At 38.1% G+C, this 17324-nt stretch overlaps 1 protein-coding gene across 1 annotated transcript in view; it reads left to right on the plus strand.

The window, feature by feature from the left end:
* The window catches only part of FBXL17 (F-box and leucine rich repeat protein 17), a 146496-nt gene that overhangs the window by 38951 nt on the left and 90221 nt on the right, over window positions 1–17324 (plus strand). Inside the window, exons 5-6 of the mRNA XM_083702388.1 lie at window positions 10222–10329; window positions 14060–14190. Coding sequence (XP_083558514.1) covers window positions 10222–10329; window positions 14060–14190 — 239 coding nt within the window. The remainder of the gene's footprint in view (window positions 1–10221; window positions 10330–14059; window positions 14191–17324) is intronic.

A 17324-nucleotide genomic window follows, 5' to 3' on the forward strand; every position in this document is an offset into this window, starting at 1 on the left:
ATTAAACAGGGGATGGAGAAAATAAATAATAGCCCTAATTCACTTTTGGACTAGTGAAGCAGCAGTTTGGCTTATATTCAGCTATTGTTTTAAAACAATTACTAGTTTCAAGACAAAAGTATTTTGCAAAATCCTAGAAGCTAGAAAGAGTAGTGTAAATATTGCTCATGTAGCTGGGAATGTTACAGCAAATTTTTTTTAAGTGTTTGGGGTTCTTTGTGACATGAGCTATTTTTGCACTAAATCCCACTGAGTCATATGGATATTGTATTGTGCAGTAGTAGTGTATTTATCAGGTGTATAGTTGACAGATTATGCAGACCCACTCTCCTTCACACATGACAGTGTGCTTGCTAAAGAATGTACATAGAGAAAATAGAAACAAAGGGACTAAAAGGTCATGAAATGCAAGAGGTATGGCCTGTGACATTTTATATGAACACCCTATATAAAAAAGTGAAGTGGTCATTCGCTTTCACCACAGCAGTAATTGGTGAAAACAAAAATGCTTACCTTTGCTACATTACTCCAACACTTGTTTTTATGACTTGTCTTTACAGTAACACTTGTCTTTGCCTTGATCATGACTGAGCTCCAAATTAAGAGAATGGTAATAACAGATAAATGTTAGTTCAGTAATTTACACGGTCTGCTTTTACAGTTGTTTTGTTGAATAAATGTGATTTTCAGGTCAGCGGCGGCTAGTCCCAACATATGTTCTCCTGCTGGATTCTAAATATTTCAGTTTTGGATTTCACCGGGGGTTTTTTGGTCAGTTTGTTCTTTTGTTTTAAAGAAAACCTGTTTGTCATTTATAGACTGCATGAGGACATAGTTGGTATGTTAAAAAAAAATAATGCTTGAAGATGAGCAGATTAATAAACCTCTAATGGTATGGCCAGTGCTTTTTTTCTGGGAGTAATCAAGGTTTTGCAGTACCAGCCCCTTTTTCCTAGAAGGAAAGCACTGGGTATGGTTGATGTTATCAGATCCTGTTATAGTTTAGTGGCTGTTGGAGCAGAGGATGCATTTGGGTTTGTCTGTTGTAACAAACCCAGAAAGAGAATGAGTAGCAAGGGCATCCTAGTTTCCAGTGTTAAGTCCTCGAGCTTGGGATACACTGGAAAACATGAACATTTGGAGCCTAACAGCACCATCACTAGTGTTTTGAAGAAAGATTGCTGAAAAGCCCTGTACTTTCAATCTCTCAGATCAAGTGAGCCACAAGAGTACTTTGACACACAACCTGGGGACCACACACTGAATTAAATTAGCATATTGTGAATGTTGTACCATGGGTCAGTACAGGGTGCATTTGCTTGGAAGTAAGGCCCCCACAAAATATTGTGGCACTGATGCCAGAATAACAAAAATAGGCAGAATGAAAGGAACTGCTTAGGGGGCTCCCACCCACTCCCAACGTTAAGGAAGAAAGGAGTGATGCAGAGTAGTGGGCAAGAAGGGAGAAGGGCGATGGTGAACCTTTTCCCTAAAAAGCAAACTGGGGATGGAGGCAGATGAAGGCTGTCAGCTTTTTCTCTTCCCACCCTAATGGATGAAACTGGCTTGTCATTGTATGTTGGCTGTTTTGTTTAATTTGTTTGTTTGTTTTTCGAATCCTTATGATTGTGTTCAGTATTCTTGTGCTACTTTTGCCTTTATATGTTTTCCTTATTTTTTTTAAAAAAACACACTGGTCAGGAATGTCTTCAGGTTCAAGTTTAGTTCAAGGTCCAAGGTTGGCTTTCTTGTTCCATTCTACTTTCTCATTCCATTCTGCCTCCTTCTCTGCAAGCTGCCAAAGAATCAGCAGCTAACCCATTCATTGTGATCCTTCCCTTACTCACTGGCTCTGTCTCCTTTTCAAAGCGCCACCTCGCCGGCAAACACTGAGCAGCTAATCCACTCTTGTGCTCCCTCCCTGTTTCTGTCTCCGAATGCCTGCAGAGGCAGACCAATTGGGCAACAGCACCAGCAGTGGCAATTTTAATCTGGAGCCTCAGGAACCATGCATAGCAACAAGACTTCTTCAAATTGCTTACAGTTGAACCATCCTCTATTGCAAAGTGCGCCTGGTTGGTTTCGAACCTGGTTGGTTTCGAACGCTGCATGTGCTGGACCACCCTGATATAGAGCAAGATCAGTTGCCTGGAAAATTCAATTTAAAAAAGCTTTAAAAAAGCAAGCTAGTATTAAGAAGCTGTATGTTTTTACACACCCACCCCAGTAAGATGTTGGCTCCAATCCAGTGAAGGCTACTGCAAGAGAAAGGGGAGGGGAAGGGAATCAATTATCCCCAATTATCTTTCAGCTCCATATACACCACCCCACCGCAAACCTCAGGAAGTTGGGCAAACCCTTTAGAATAGTGTGGAAGGTAGCTCTGGGGGCTGCAGGGCGGAAGGGGAGTCGGTGAAAATTGCCCCCCCCCTTTGTTGGCAGGAACCACAACTGGGCTCGGAGCTAGTGAGATTAAAAGAAAAGTATTTGAAAGAGTGATGTTATTAAAACTATTATTCAGCAGATATTTAGCACCCAAGATATCCCAGCCATTGTACATAGAATTGATTAGGTAGTTCTTATAGTTATGCATGTCTGCTTCAGTAATGCTGATTTAAAGGTAAGGAAAGTTCTCTTTGAAATACTGAAAAGAAATTGCCTTGGGCCACAATATTACTATACTAAAGAAGAGTATCCAGGCACTTTAAAACTTCAAAAGAGTTAATTTTGGGCTGAAGCTGTGGCTCATTTTTGTTTGAAGTGTATTATTGAAGATAATACTAATTGTCTGCATATCAAACAGCAGTCTTTGCAAGCATAGATCTGCTTAACAAATAGAATTTCTTAATATCATGTACACATATGAAGCTTATGCAGCACACACTTTCTACATGTTCTTCTGAGCTGAAGTTGGTTACTAATTTCCAGTTGTTTATTTCCTCATAAGCTTGAAATGAGGAACAGAAGTAATTATGCCCCTGCAGTCCAAAATAAATGTCAGCGACTCCATATCCTGTATATCCAATACAGATCAACTAGTTTTGAGATCTGCAACAGTGTTATCAGATGAAAAATGTTATTGTTGCACAATGTTCTTTACTGCTGGTGGTCCTAAATTTATTGTGAAGTACATGCAGGCAATTCCTTATTCGTTTATATGAATGTATTTGTTTATATGAATGTTGTTTCTTATTGGCATGGGGCAGTGTGGTATTGTGCCAGAATAAAGCTCAGGTTGTTGCCAGCACTCCATGCATCAGCACTGGTGACCACATGAAACAAGTGATTTTGTCTACCTGGGCTCCACCATAACCAGCAACTTTTCCATCGACACTGAGCTGGACATGCTCATCAGCAAGGCAGTTACAGCAATATCTCGCCTGTCCAAAAGGTTATGGAAGAATGTGATGCTAACAACCAATACCAAGATGACGGTCTACCAGGCTTGCGTGTTGAGCGCACTACTTTATGGAAATGAGCAATGAGCAAATTACACCCGTCAGGAGAGATGTATGCACTGCATCAGGAAGAGTTTGGTGCATTCCCAAGCCCAACATGGCTTCCATACTGGCTTGATCATGTACACAGAATGGAAGGTGGCAGGATCCCCAAGAATGTGCCCTACAGGGAGCTGGCTTCAGGCACTTGGCCTGTTGGCAGACCAACTTTGCATTACAAAGATTTAACATGAAGGCTGGCAACATTAACCCCACTGTATGGAAATCCCTTGCAGATGATTTCAAGGAGACAGACAGACAGGTTGTGTATCCACAGCTGTGACCAGAGGAGGAATGACCACTGGGAGCAGCGCAGAGAGAAGAAATGCCACGGTGCACCTGTAGCAGCACAACCAGACACCTTTACCTGCCTCACATGCAATAAAACATGTTCCTTCCATATTGGTTTCTACAGCCGCAGCAGGTGCTGTAATTCTCCAATGGTTTGACTTTACCCCCAAAGGAGCACTCTTCCATTGTCTTCCAAGACAGATGCATGCCAACAAGTCAATGAACTTCAGCTCCGTATTGAGGCTGCTGATTCAACTGTTTTGAGCTGCTTTATCGTGGAAATAAGGGATAAGCAGCTGGGAACCAATAACCAGCTTCACCCTTGTATGTCTCTGTCCTCCTCTGAACCCTTATATTAGCCATAAATTTCTCTTGTCTCTCAGCCACATACACCTCAGTACTGTATTTCTGTTCCCTGCTTCTATAATATCTTACCTCTCCCTATTTGCTATTGTTATGTTTTGGACAATTGGCCTACAGATGCTAGCCACTTTTTGTCTGCTTCTGTAGATATAGGCATGATACTTTCGTATTTGTATTCCACTACAATGGAATACAGCGGGTGGCGCTGTGGGACGCGGGTGGCGCTGTGGGTAAATGCCTCAGCGCCTAGGGCTTGCCGATCGAAAGGTCGGCGGTTCGAATCCCCGCGGCGGGGTGCGCTCCCGTTGCTCAGTCCCAGCGCCTGCCAACCTAGCAGTTCGAAAGCACCCTCGGGTGCAAGTAGATAAATAGGGACCGCTTTCTAGCGGGAAGGTAAACGGCGTTTCCGTGTGCAGCTCTGGCTCGCCAGAGCAGCGATGTCACGCTGGCCACGTGACCCGGAAGTGTCTCCGGACAGCGCTGGCCCCTGGCCTCTTGAGTGAGATGGGCGCACAACCCCAGAGTCTGGCAAGACTGGCCCCTACGGGCAGGGGTACCTTTACCTTTACCTTTACAATGATTTCATTATGGAAGTGTTTAGGTAAAGTGACTGTTTTCAGAATTCTCTTCATTGCTGTAAGGAATTGATATTTGGGAGTGGCAGAGAAAAGGAGTATATTACTCCTGTGGTTCCAGGACATGTTTTAATTACTTGCATAAAGCAATTGGGCTCCCATAGTGCATAGCACCATGGTATTCACTTGCCAGCAAGAGATGAATTAAATTGGGAAAATAACCATTAGAGAATATTTCATCTTTTGACATTCTTGTATGTTTCGTTTACGTAAGCAAAACAGTGACTTCCAGAACTCAAAGCAAGTGTGTACTATTTTAATATATCTGCACAGAGTACTTTTGTTAACTAAGGCATTCAGTTTGCAGACATTAGATTCCCCAAGTCCATAGTGAATAAATCATATACCTAGCTTGCAAATCTCTGCAGATCATTTTGAACACACTGCTGCCAACCACCTGCAATTTAATTTTAAAACAGTTTTTCTACAGTTCCAAAAGTTAGCAGCTTTCTTTATAATTGTTCTCTAAGGGAACTTTAAATATTGTGCTTTGGAAGCAGATTTTTTTTAACCCAATCCATAATAAATAATATTTTGACAATGAATAATTTTGCACAAAAATGATATTTAAACAATGTAAACTAGTTTTAGAACTTTTATGTTTTCTGTATAAAATACTCAAATACATGATAGGCTTATTGGTTAGTTATTATTTTGTGATTCTTTTGATTAAAATGGTTATTTGAGACCTCTTAAAGTTACTGGTTGGTCATACATTGTCCCCCCCCCCCCAGACTATGTTAATCATACTAAAGTGTGGTTAGTTGTAATTAATCTTTTCATAATATCTCTAGTTAAGTATTTAAAACCAGATATTTAAGGTAAATAACGATGTATGTGAAAAATTAGAAAACTATTGAATTGATGGGCTGCAGTATTTAGACAGACTTCCTATGTAATGTGTTTTTCTAATTGGCATGCTAAAATTGTATACATGAAAAAATAAATTCCTTTAATTTTATTGTGGTAGAGCCCATATAAATGTACCAGAATGAGGTTGTGAGCTGATTTGCTTATTTGATTCTAATCATCTCAGTGCACTATCCTTAAAAGCTGTAACCCTTTTGGTTTCTTTAAAATCATCAGAGTCAGAATGACCAGTAATATTGGTTTAAATGAAGTTTTATGGTATTTGTGGTGCTATTTGAAAAGAAGCTGAAATGTTAGTAGTTGAAAAGAAGATAAATGGTTGAATTCCTAAGCATAATAATTTAAGTTTGCCATATTTGACTGGAACTATATCAGAGGTTTTTCCCCCAATCACAAATACCTCAGTGTCAGAAAATAAGAATAAGTTAAATCAGAATCCAATAAGAATATATTTGCATCTTAATTTTAAGTACTGCTGCTCTGAGACCTTTAGTTCAGCTGTGCTTTGTAAGGAAACTCAAACCTTTGCTGGCTTGTGGTTTTCCTGTTATGTTAATGTCATATTTGATGGAAGTAATTGGATAAAGGAGAGTTTGCCATCCTTTTAGGGCCAATGGGCACATTTACAAACTGAAGAAACAGCCTTGGGTACCACACAACCTATTCTGTTGCCTGCAATAGGATGCTTTTTTCAAACCTAATTTCAGCATGGACCCTGAGGGCACCTGCAAATCCCTAGGATAAGGGATTGTTAACACCACCAGTATTAAGAGGCTACATAAACTCTGTGGAGTTTGGATGATGGTAAACTGCAACGAAATATTTGATTACATAATCTCTATGATAGGTTTAGGGAACCGTATAGGTATGACTTTGTGAGGATATATATGTGCAAGTGCAGGAGGGATTCTAATGTGTAATTTGGAGTCAAGGCTGGAATGGTTTGGTTTTTCAGGATTTAACCTGTTGAGGATAGGCATCCGTTCTGAAATGTTTAATAGTTTCTATACCTTGTGACATGATATTTTGCTGTGGTGGGAGGTTATCTTGATAGTAGAACAATACCGTAAAAGTGTCTTGGAAGAATTCTGCAGCTCACTTTATAGCGATTAGAGATTATGTCAGCAGATTGCTTGAATTATGTCATTATATTTACTTAATCACAGTTCTTTGGGGCAACTTGAGCACCAAGAAAAAAGTTTACCATTCCCAGAATCCTGAGCTTTAATAACGTAATCTAAATTTGCAGCATCAAACTAGTCAAATATGCTCAAGAAAAATGGCCAAACTCATGATAGGTTTTTTTTTTATTGGGTGTCTAATATCTGCGCCATTAGTTCCAGGCTGATGTCTTTCCCACTCTCAGTGCTTTTGTGCATAGCTTATAAATCTCTTTTCATCATCTTATATGACTTTTTCAAAGCAAGGCTAACATAATATAAGGCAGAATAAAAGAAAGTCACTGAAGGTCGAACAGGCAATCAAATTATTACTGATTCCTCAGTGAACACTAATGGACCTTTATAATATGATTAGTTGTGAATATCTGTGCCCTCATTCACAAGGGTTCGTTTTTAGTAAAATTATAGTATATTCTTTGCTCAATTTGGATTGATTTGACTAAGTTGTGCATGGCAGAGTGTGGTGACTAGTTTCCATGTTAAAAGTTTCAGTTACAATAATAACGTATCTATTAAGTTGCTCATGAATAATAATAATTATCTCTGCAACATGACACCCTACTGTGGTGATGCTTCTAAGCAGTACCAGTTCGTCAAGGAAAGAATATGTAGAAGTTAACAGGTTTCTTAATTGGGTGGAAGTGAGGGGGTAACTGTCTTGCCTGCCAAACCCTAACTTGTGGTCCTAAGTATGTATCCTGTAAGTGCATTGTCCTGCTAAGCTGTCTCACATTTTCAGTTTATAGTTCCACCTTTTTAAATAAATAGGGCCGAGCAAGGCAAAGCAATATCTAACCTATATGAAATAAATAAATTAAATGTGTATGACTAAGGGGAAGGGAGAGTTAGTGATCTCTGTGTGTTTAATGTGTGCATATGAATTGGATAATTGAGTAATGGGTGGGTGTGGGTGTGGAATTTATGCAAAGAATGCACACACATTGTGCATTTCCACTTGAAAGTTCATCAAAAAACCTAATTTGTGCATTTGAGTGTAGCTTTGTTTCTTGGAGTGTAGCTTTTTTTCTTATAGTACCTTTAAATTTTCCTCCTCTAAAGACTTGTGGGAGTTATGAAATCTAGTTGTTGGCTGACAGAAGGAAGTCTTGCTTTGAACAGAAAGGCAAATCAGACATTGCTGCCTTAAATGCATTGTCTTTAAACAGGGTTGAAACCAGATTTCTATGAAGTCCCCAGCTGTCCATCACAAGATGATAAATACATCTTTTCAGATACCAAAATCTTGAATGATGATAGTAAAGTGAAATGTTATGGTCAGATTTCAAAGGAACTACTCCAATATGTCCCAGGTTCTCCTGCATCAGAAACCTGTAATATAACATCCATATAACAGAGTACCTAACTTTCCTTCATAACAGTCTTTGTCTTCATTAACACCATTTGGAGTTTTAAAAATAAATCAGTTTAGTTGGAAGCTCTCTCAAACTACAGCCAGGGAATAGAATGATGATAGATTGGAATATCTAGTGAAATCCCCTGGCACTTTACTAGACACGACTGAGTTAAAATATCCATTGCTATGTGCTGTATTGGAGCTGTGAAAATACATTAATTTTTTATATTAGTGTGGTAAGAAATGCTGACAAGGATACTGCAGGCGCTGACTGAGACTTTTCACTATTTTTCTTTACAGATCCAACTAATCTTGCAGTTTGTGGCTTTGCTGTGGGCTGGCTGCAAAAAATTGTATAACTGAGCCCAAGGTCTCAATTTTTTTACATAGTCACTTTTGGAGTTGCTGCTGTTTGTACATTTCAAAGAATAAACTGCTGTAACCAGTGCTTTTTTTCTGGGGGGATGCATGGATTACGCATACCCACAAACATTTTGTGAATCTAAGTTTGGCCTTATTGAGGGGCATTATTTCAATATGAGTAGGAAAATGAGAGTATCCCTAAACACTTTTTTTTAGAAAAAAAGCACTGACTTAAGAGGTCATCTTAGTGTCCTATGTAAATGCAAGCAGACTTACAGAAAAGTAGAATATGCAAAGACTCTCAAGGATGAACCCATGAAAATAATCAAACAGTAATTATTTGTTCCAGCGCAATTATTCCAGTTCAACACACACTACAATTACTAGGATGTGGTGGTTTTAATGTATTATTTTTAAGCTGAAGGGTGGCAAAGAAATTAATTAAGCATAACATAGATTGCGACATGAGTGAGAAATCAAATGTGTAGACACACTCACACAATATCTAATGTGTGTATATACTATATATGTGTGTGTGTGTGTACACACACACACGAGCTTACTTCATTTTTACATAACTAAATACAACTATGGAAAGGTTTACGTACTCTTAATGTTTGCTGAAAAGAGCAGAGGCAATTAGATTTGGACTATTTTGTTTGTTCAACATTTAAGGTAGCATAAAGAACAGAGGGGAAACTGAAAAGGGAGTCAAGTTCAGAAATGGTTTCTGCCTTTGGAGGTAAAAGGGATGTCAGAGACAGCAAGTTTCCCTTTGCTCTGTTCTTCGCTCTGAAATGTACTGCATTTGCTTTTTAAAATAATTTGTTAATTTTATTATGATTATATTCTGTAGTTCCTCCCAAAGGAAACCCAAAGTGGCAAAATGGTATTGCAATATGGTATCACAATGGGGTCTTGTGAATTATCTCTTGGCAGTGCCAAAAGGAATTTATGCCCATGCTGTTATTCCATGTGTTTTCCATCGTTTCAAATGGTGATAAGTTTGGAATGGGATTTGGTTGTCGTATATTGGTGGCAGAATCCTTCACATTCTTAAACGTCTATTCTTAAACATCTTTTTGCTGTTTTCAGACCATAGAAAGATAATTTGTTTAATGAATTTTTTTAAAGTATTACTTTTATTACTTTTGCCCCATCATATCAATATGTTAGACTGGTTTGGTTAGCAGCATCTCTGAATAATGGGAAAAGGCTGTAGGGTAGTAAGCTTTGTAAATACATTGTCTTGATTTTTTTTTTTTTTTAAATACCACTAGCTGAAATATAATCTACTTCATGTACTGCCTAACTGTTTAGGGGACAGAGGAGAGCTGTTAGCTTCTGGTTATAGTTTCAAGCTTCTATAAAAGCAAAGAATACTTGCAGGGAGTTACCCCTGCAGATATATTCAATGCTTATATTTTAAATTTTTGTTCTATCATCTGGTACTTCCTTTGTCATTTGCTGGAGGAGAGGAACCCTTTTCATCATGTTCTTTCTTCCCCAGAGTCCTTTTAGACACACTTTACTCTATCCTTCATGCCGTTAAGGCAAAGAAACTATTGAACCCACAGGTTGTCACTGCTGCAATGATGCCCCCAAACTTCATTTTACTTGAATATTCAGTGTAACCTTCAACTTCCTTTTTTCTTTTCTTTATGCAGGTGACAGATCAGTCGGTTAAAGCATTCGCTGAACATTGTCCCGAGTTGCAGTATGTTGGGTTTATGGGCTGTTCTGTTACATCTAAAGGAGTCATACACCTTACCAATGTAAGTACAGCAACAAGGTTTCCTGTTGTCAGTTCCAGTTAGGATAATATTGCACAATAGACATAACTGAGAGGTGTTTTTCATAGAGTCAAAATTATACAGTTATGGTAATCTTACATACTAGAAGCAATATTAGGGATGCATTTTTTAACACGGATAACAGTTTTGTAGATGCATTCATTTATTATTAACATTAGCTTTAACTACGCACATCTAGCTGACACATAAAACTGATACAAGTGGCAGCTTTGGTGCACACCAGCCAGATTGCACCAGTTAGAAGTGTATATTAAGACATAGGATCAATTTTGTGATGCGAGGAAAGCTCTTTTATCGAAAAGAATGTCTATAGGTGATAGCTAAGAACCAAATAAAAGATATCCAGGTCCACAACCAGAAAAACTTGATAAATCAAGTTCACAGTGGGCCTTTTCTGTTTATCATTGGCAATTGGTTGTAGGGAAAAGTGAAAGAAAAAAACATGGCTTTGCTTATTATGCTTTCACATATATTTATTCCTTTTTTGGATCATCTCCTAAGTTGCTCACCAATTGACTGGAAATAGTGGGTGTCACATTAATGTGAAGGATATAGATGCTGTATCAAGTAAAGGAAGAGCAGGAAGAAGGTGACAAAGAATAGGACACATTGCAATAGACCTAGAGAAGTGCGAGTGGTGTTTTTTTCCCTTATAAGTGGGGTTTCCTCCCTCTCCTCCCTACGGTAGCTTCCTGCACACACTAGAAATATCAAAAGGGCCTGCACACCCTCTAGAACGTGGTGGGATGGGGTCTGGCGCTGTAAAGGAGAAATGGGCAGAGTTTGGGAAGGTTACCTTGCATGAGCAGAATTGCTTTTTAACGTGTACGGGGCACTTTAGAAGCCAAGCAACCATCAATACAAACAAAATGCAGTTCATTCAGGAGAAGTTGCAGATGGTGGCCATGATGTGGGTTTTCTTCAAAAATCGAACTTGTATTTCAATGCCCTAAATTAATTGGCACCTTGCTTGGGTTATATGCAATTTGGGTTTTAATTTACTGTTTTGCTTACAATCTTAATCTTTTATTTATTATTTTAAATACTTATATCCCATCCTTTGCATAATGTGAATTCAAGGCAGCTTTTATAAAAGTGCAACACACAATAAATAAAAAATACAATATAAAATTACAAGAAAATCAAACATCAAGTTTTTAATGGAGATGAACCTAATTAAAACAACAAGATCAACTCAATTCAAAGCCTTCTGGAACAGCCATATCGAGTTAACAAACAAATAGACCGTGTGTAATCCTAATTCCTAATTCCACTTAAAAACCATTGAAATCAGTGGGATTTAACTTTGAGTATACATAGTTCAGATTTATATTGAGAGGGAGGGAGGGAGGGAAAAAAAAGTAGTGAGCAAGTGCTTGTATAGGTATGATATGGAAGTTTGGGAAGGAAATTTGGGTCGGGGTTCATTTTTGGTGATGGGTGGCCAAAGAACCAACACCAACTGTCCCCTCTAAAACCAGAAGAAAAGGCTGTGATTTAATCTGACAGTGAGTGGGCAAGGCCTCTTGTACCGCTCATTGCCAAATTGCCCAATTTCAACTGTCCTGTAGCTTGAGTGGAGGGGTCATTTGCTATTGCTGTGTTGAGCTTACAAGCTTTCCCCCCTCCTTTTACAACCTAGCTTCTCTAGTAACCTCAATATTTGATTGGCTTACTATATTTATGAATTTTTCTCTGTTAAAAAAAATGTACTGAAGCAATGTGCAACAAAAATACAGGGCCCAAACTCATTGTTTGCTGTATGTAGCTAACTTTTATGCTCTTCCCAGCTGAGGTAAACATTATTTTCATTCTGTGCTGCTTAATCATGTTGCTTCACAAGCTGCACTTTTGGGTTTTTTCCTTTCAAGTTTGGGTGAATGTGAGGGGCCACTGTGGCTGGTTCCTCTGGGAGTTGAATAACGAACACTTCTCACTAAGCTGCTATTTCCTCAGTTGCTACCCCTTTTAATTTGTGAAATATATGTCCTCTCTAACCCAACTATAGCTCACTTCTAGGAAAATGTCATGATTTTGCATTCTTTTTGCAAAACCTCTCATGTGCTGCTGAGATGACTCCTCCCATTCTTGGGGGAAAAAAATCTCTACTTCTTAATTTAAATAGTTCCAGTAGAAAGCCCTTTCTTGGTGAATGTCGCTATCAAATGCCTATCTCGCCCAGTATAGTTTACGTATATATTTACTGACACTTAAAGCTGTTTCCTTTGAATGAGCTCTCAACTTCTATCTGTGTTAGCTTGTTATTAATCTTAATGGAGGTTCTAGAGACATCCTTGCCACATTTGCACAGGGACAATATTGCATTACTTGTAGTTGGATACTGTGTCTATGTAAGAAGGACCTGCCTTATTTACAAGTGATTATTGAATATAGTTTCTACCTGTCAGCTAGTTATGATTGCGACTCTAGAACTCCCAGATTTTCTTTGGTCATATCTGTAACATTGTCGTTCTAAACACCTGTCACAACATCTATAGAGTGCTATACAGTGGTACCTTGGGTTACAAACTTAATTCGTTCTGGAGGTCCATTCTTAAGCTGAAACTGTTCTTAACCTGAGGTACCACTTTAGCTAATGGGGCCTCCCGCTGCCGGTGCGCAGTTTCTGTTCTCATCCTGAGGTAAAATTCTTAATCCAAGGTACTACTTCTGGGTTAATGGAGTCTGTAACCTGAAGTGTTTGTAACGTGAAGCGTTTGTAACCCAAGGTACCACTGTATATCAGTACAGCAGTATTATTTAAATAATAGGCCTGAAAGCAGGGACTATTTTGTTAACTGATATCCATAGTTGGAAATACAGGAATTAATTCAAATGCTAATATGTTCATGTTTATTATAATTCATACTTTATTGAGTTAAAGTGAATGCTTTTCATCAGTATCAAATCCTATGGGTAGGAAACTTCAGATTGCATGATGATGATGATGATGATGATGCTATTTAGCTTGGTAAGGATGCCAAATGGGACTTTTGTACTTGATATATTAAATTTTAGCACATGACTATTTATTTTCCAGTATTACTTTGCAAGAATATATCATAGTTACTCTTTTCACATTGGGTATGATAAGTGTTATCAGGGTTTTTCTTTAATTACTGTGGTTGGTACCCTAGACCTAGAGGATCTATGTCCTGATGGAGGGAACCTGTCAGCAGAACAGGGCAGAAGCACTTTTTGGTGATTCCCCTTGTTTCTGCAGCCTCCCATGCTCTCGCTTCTTCTCAAGAGAATCACTCAACCTCCTGGAGCAAATAAGTGAGGCACAAGTCACAGAGAAGAGTGGAAATAGATGGATACCATTGAATACTACCCTGTGTAGCTTTGTGGCTGATTTTTTTTTTTTTTAAAGTTTTGTCAATAGGCTTTCATTTGTAACTTCATTTCAAAAGTTTAATAGCATATTTTTTAAATAAACAAATTACATTAAAAATATTGCATTAATTCCATTAGTTCATTCATTGGTGAAGAACAGAGCCAGAGATACTCCTTTTAAATAAAAATATACAGCAAGTCCTCTTTATTTTTGCAGCTTTTCTATTGCATAGGTAGAAAAAAAATAACATTAATTAAAGGACAAAAGCAGGTTTAAGCAGATCAAAACTGCAATTAATTCTATAAATAGTTTATATATGAATTATAAAACTTACCATTGTATTTATCTTAATAGCTAAGAAACCTTTCCAGCTTGGATCTACGTCATATCACAGAACTGGATAATGAAACAGTGATGGAAATAGTAAAGAGATGCAAAAACCTTACCTCCCTCAATCTGTGTCTGAACTGGATTATAAATGACAGGTAACTTCATCATAGAAAAGCAAAGTCAAACCATTGTGTTAAATATGATTAATAATTGATAATTTTATGAAGCTGGGAAGAAATGAATCTTAAAAGTCAGCACAGTCTTTTTAGAATAATGTCGCTGTGTGCATTTTAACATTAGCTATCTTGAAGGAGAATCCTTGCCTAAAAATAGATATGCCTATTAGTAAATCTGATTGTAGGTCTGAATTTTGAATGCAGACTTCCTGCTTTGAACTCCCTTGCTAAAAAGGTAGATGTATGTATATTGAGCCAGTTCACCCATGGCAGTTAGCCAAACCATGGCTGAGTGTGAATGCACAAGCTTGTGGGCTCCTGGAGAGAGATTGCGATCATGTTGCACCTCCTCTGGTTCTCCTACTGCACTGCTGTGAGTAAGCCACTGTCGTTGAAACATGGCCTCAGGGTTTCCAGATAAGCGAGGTTTGCCCCTGGTTTCAATCTTGTGGTTTGTTAGAAACAAATAAACCACAACCTCAGATTCAGATGATTTTAAACCAGCCACGCATGATATTTATGTAACATTCATGCTTGTGTAACAAACCACCTCTAAGGATGCAATCCTAAAAAAGCGCACCAGATAGTAGGTTTCCCTGAATATAGTGGAACTTGCTTCTAATTTAACATAACATGGGATTGTGCATACAGGTAGCTGGGGAATTTGTGTTTTGAGTGGAAAGGCTGAAAGGAAACTGTGTTTAACCTGAGAAAATACTGGTGACTTTCAAAAAGCTAATACCAGTAATAGGAAGAGGAACTTGTGCTATCTTTGATCAACTAAAAGTAAACAAGAAATAGAGGTTTAAAGTGACATTAGATCTTAGGTTAGGGAAAATCTTTTAAATATGAAAATGGAGGAGCCTTGGAAGATTGGAAAATTTTCTCCTCTCTTGGATATTTCTCAAAAAGAGGTTAGTCAATTGTGTGTGTTTTTTCTTAGGGAAGGAATTTGTCTCAATGGATTATTTACTCAAGTCTTTTTTCTACTCAATTCTGTGGTGCTGGTATAAAAAGGTGTTTATTATTATATGTAAGTTATTAAATGGTAGAATGTTCTCTGTTTCTAAAGGATAGCCTTGGCTATGATCTTGAAAACATATTTTCATATCATTTTTTAAAAAACACACACTAAATAAATTGGAAACCCATATAAGGGCTCCTATCAAAGCATAAGCTTTATAGTCGACTAGTTGGAATTAAAATAATTTAGCCTGTTTGTTCCAGCTGTATTAATTAGCTGATTCAAAGATGCATGCCAGAAAATAACATCACAAAACAAATACACCAGTGCAAATGTTTAGAATTGAGGTGCCAATCAGTGAACTCCCTGCTGCCCTCATGCCAGGTTTGTTTATGCAATATAGACTCATTGAAAGAGAAAAGTTTAAAAATAGTTTTAGAAAAGGCTTGGTTTCATAAGCTTCCCTTTTGTGGAGGAGCCAAGTGAAGATACACATCTGCATTTACAGCAGCCTCACAGGTCATGGTGCATTGACAAGATGTATTCCACAAGCTATCTTATCACATATGTGGTTTCACACTGTACCATATTTTAGAACAGCCCCAGGCAGCATAACCAATGGACAGGGACGATAGGAGTTGCAGTCCAAACCTTCAGAAGGGCAGCAGGTTGGTGAACGCTGTTCTAAAGTTATGTTGTGGACTTCAGTCTTAAACCTTTCTGTCCTCAAGAACTGAATTTCTTCCAGAATGCATAGTGTTAGTTTTTAGATTCACTGCTTCCTGACAGAAGGTTGTTATTTTATGTGTGTGCAGGGGGAGCTGCATAACTATAATGCCATTCAGTTATGCAGGGAACCCTGTGGAAACCAACTGTTCAGCTTTTGAGTAGAAAGGTGACTCAGAAAGGGATTTTAATAATAGTAGTAGTAATGAAAAAGCTCATTGAACTTACAGTGTTTCTGCACTCCTAGCTATAATATTGTGAGACAACTCTCCCAGCCTCTGATTCATTGACAGGGTAGTGGCATTCATTATCCAGGGATACTTGCGCCTGCTTTCACAGTGGAAAAGTTAAGCCTCCCTTTTGAAGTTTATCATGGCTTGTATTCCACTAACCTGTACTCGGAGTAGACTGATATCAATATATTAATGGACCCAAGCTAGTCATGGCCATTTATTTCAGTGGGTCTACTCTGAGCAAAAGTTGACTGAATGTTTGCTAAATCTTGGTAATTTTAGTAGTACATTCCGATGTAAATCTTATTTGGTCCCTGCTTCTAGTAGTAGCTGTGTTGGCCCATGGTAGCAGATACAATGAAGAGTGTTATAGCACCTGTAAGATTAACAAATGTATTGTGTTATTCCAGAATTCATTTGTTGGCCATCAAGGTACTGCAAGACTCTTCTTTGGTCACTTTTCTTTAAAATCAATTACATATGTTATAGATTCCATGGGAAATGTTTCCCCCTTCCCATGACACCCTGTTATACATCAAAGTGTTCAAGCCCATTTTTTAAAAATACTGTCTCTAAACTATCTTTTTTTTTTAAAAAAAACCTAACCATCTCCTGTGACACAATGGCTGCATTAACAGCATTTGGCTGTTAACAAGAAAGTTGGTGGTCCGAGCTGTGGGCAGAATTCCTGGATTGCAGGGGGTTGGACTACATGACCCTTGGGGTCCCTTCCAACTCTACAATTCTGTGATTCTATGATTCTGGTGGATGGGTTTTTATTAAAGCTCAAATATGAAATATTTATTCAGTATGCAACATATTATAACATATATTGGAAACTGGATAATGAAAATAAATTGAGGATGGTGTGATGGACTGAATTGCAAAATGTTGTTGATAGCCTGGTAACACAGATGCTTGATATAACTTGACTGCACTTAATTTTAATAGCCTTTCTTGTAGCTAAGAATTTCCATCGTCCACTGTATTTTTATTTATTTTTGATATCTTTACTGGAGTGTAAAACATAGAAGGAAAAATGTGGGAATGAAATATACAAAGGAAAAAACGGAGATGTAAAGGACGAAGTTCTTTTGGTCCTTTCCTCAATTGGGCTCCAAATATGAAATCAAACTTCTCTCAGTCGAAGTTTCTGTTAAACAAGAAAATTAATACTTTAACCTAGAAGT

Source organism: Podarcis gaigeae (genome assembly GCF_964106915.1).
Source record: "Podarcis gaigeae genome assembly, chromosome: 11".
NCBI classification, from domain to species: Eukaryota; Metazoa; Chordata; class Lepidosauria; order Squamata; family Lacertidae; genus Podarcis; species Podarcis gaigeae.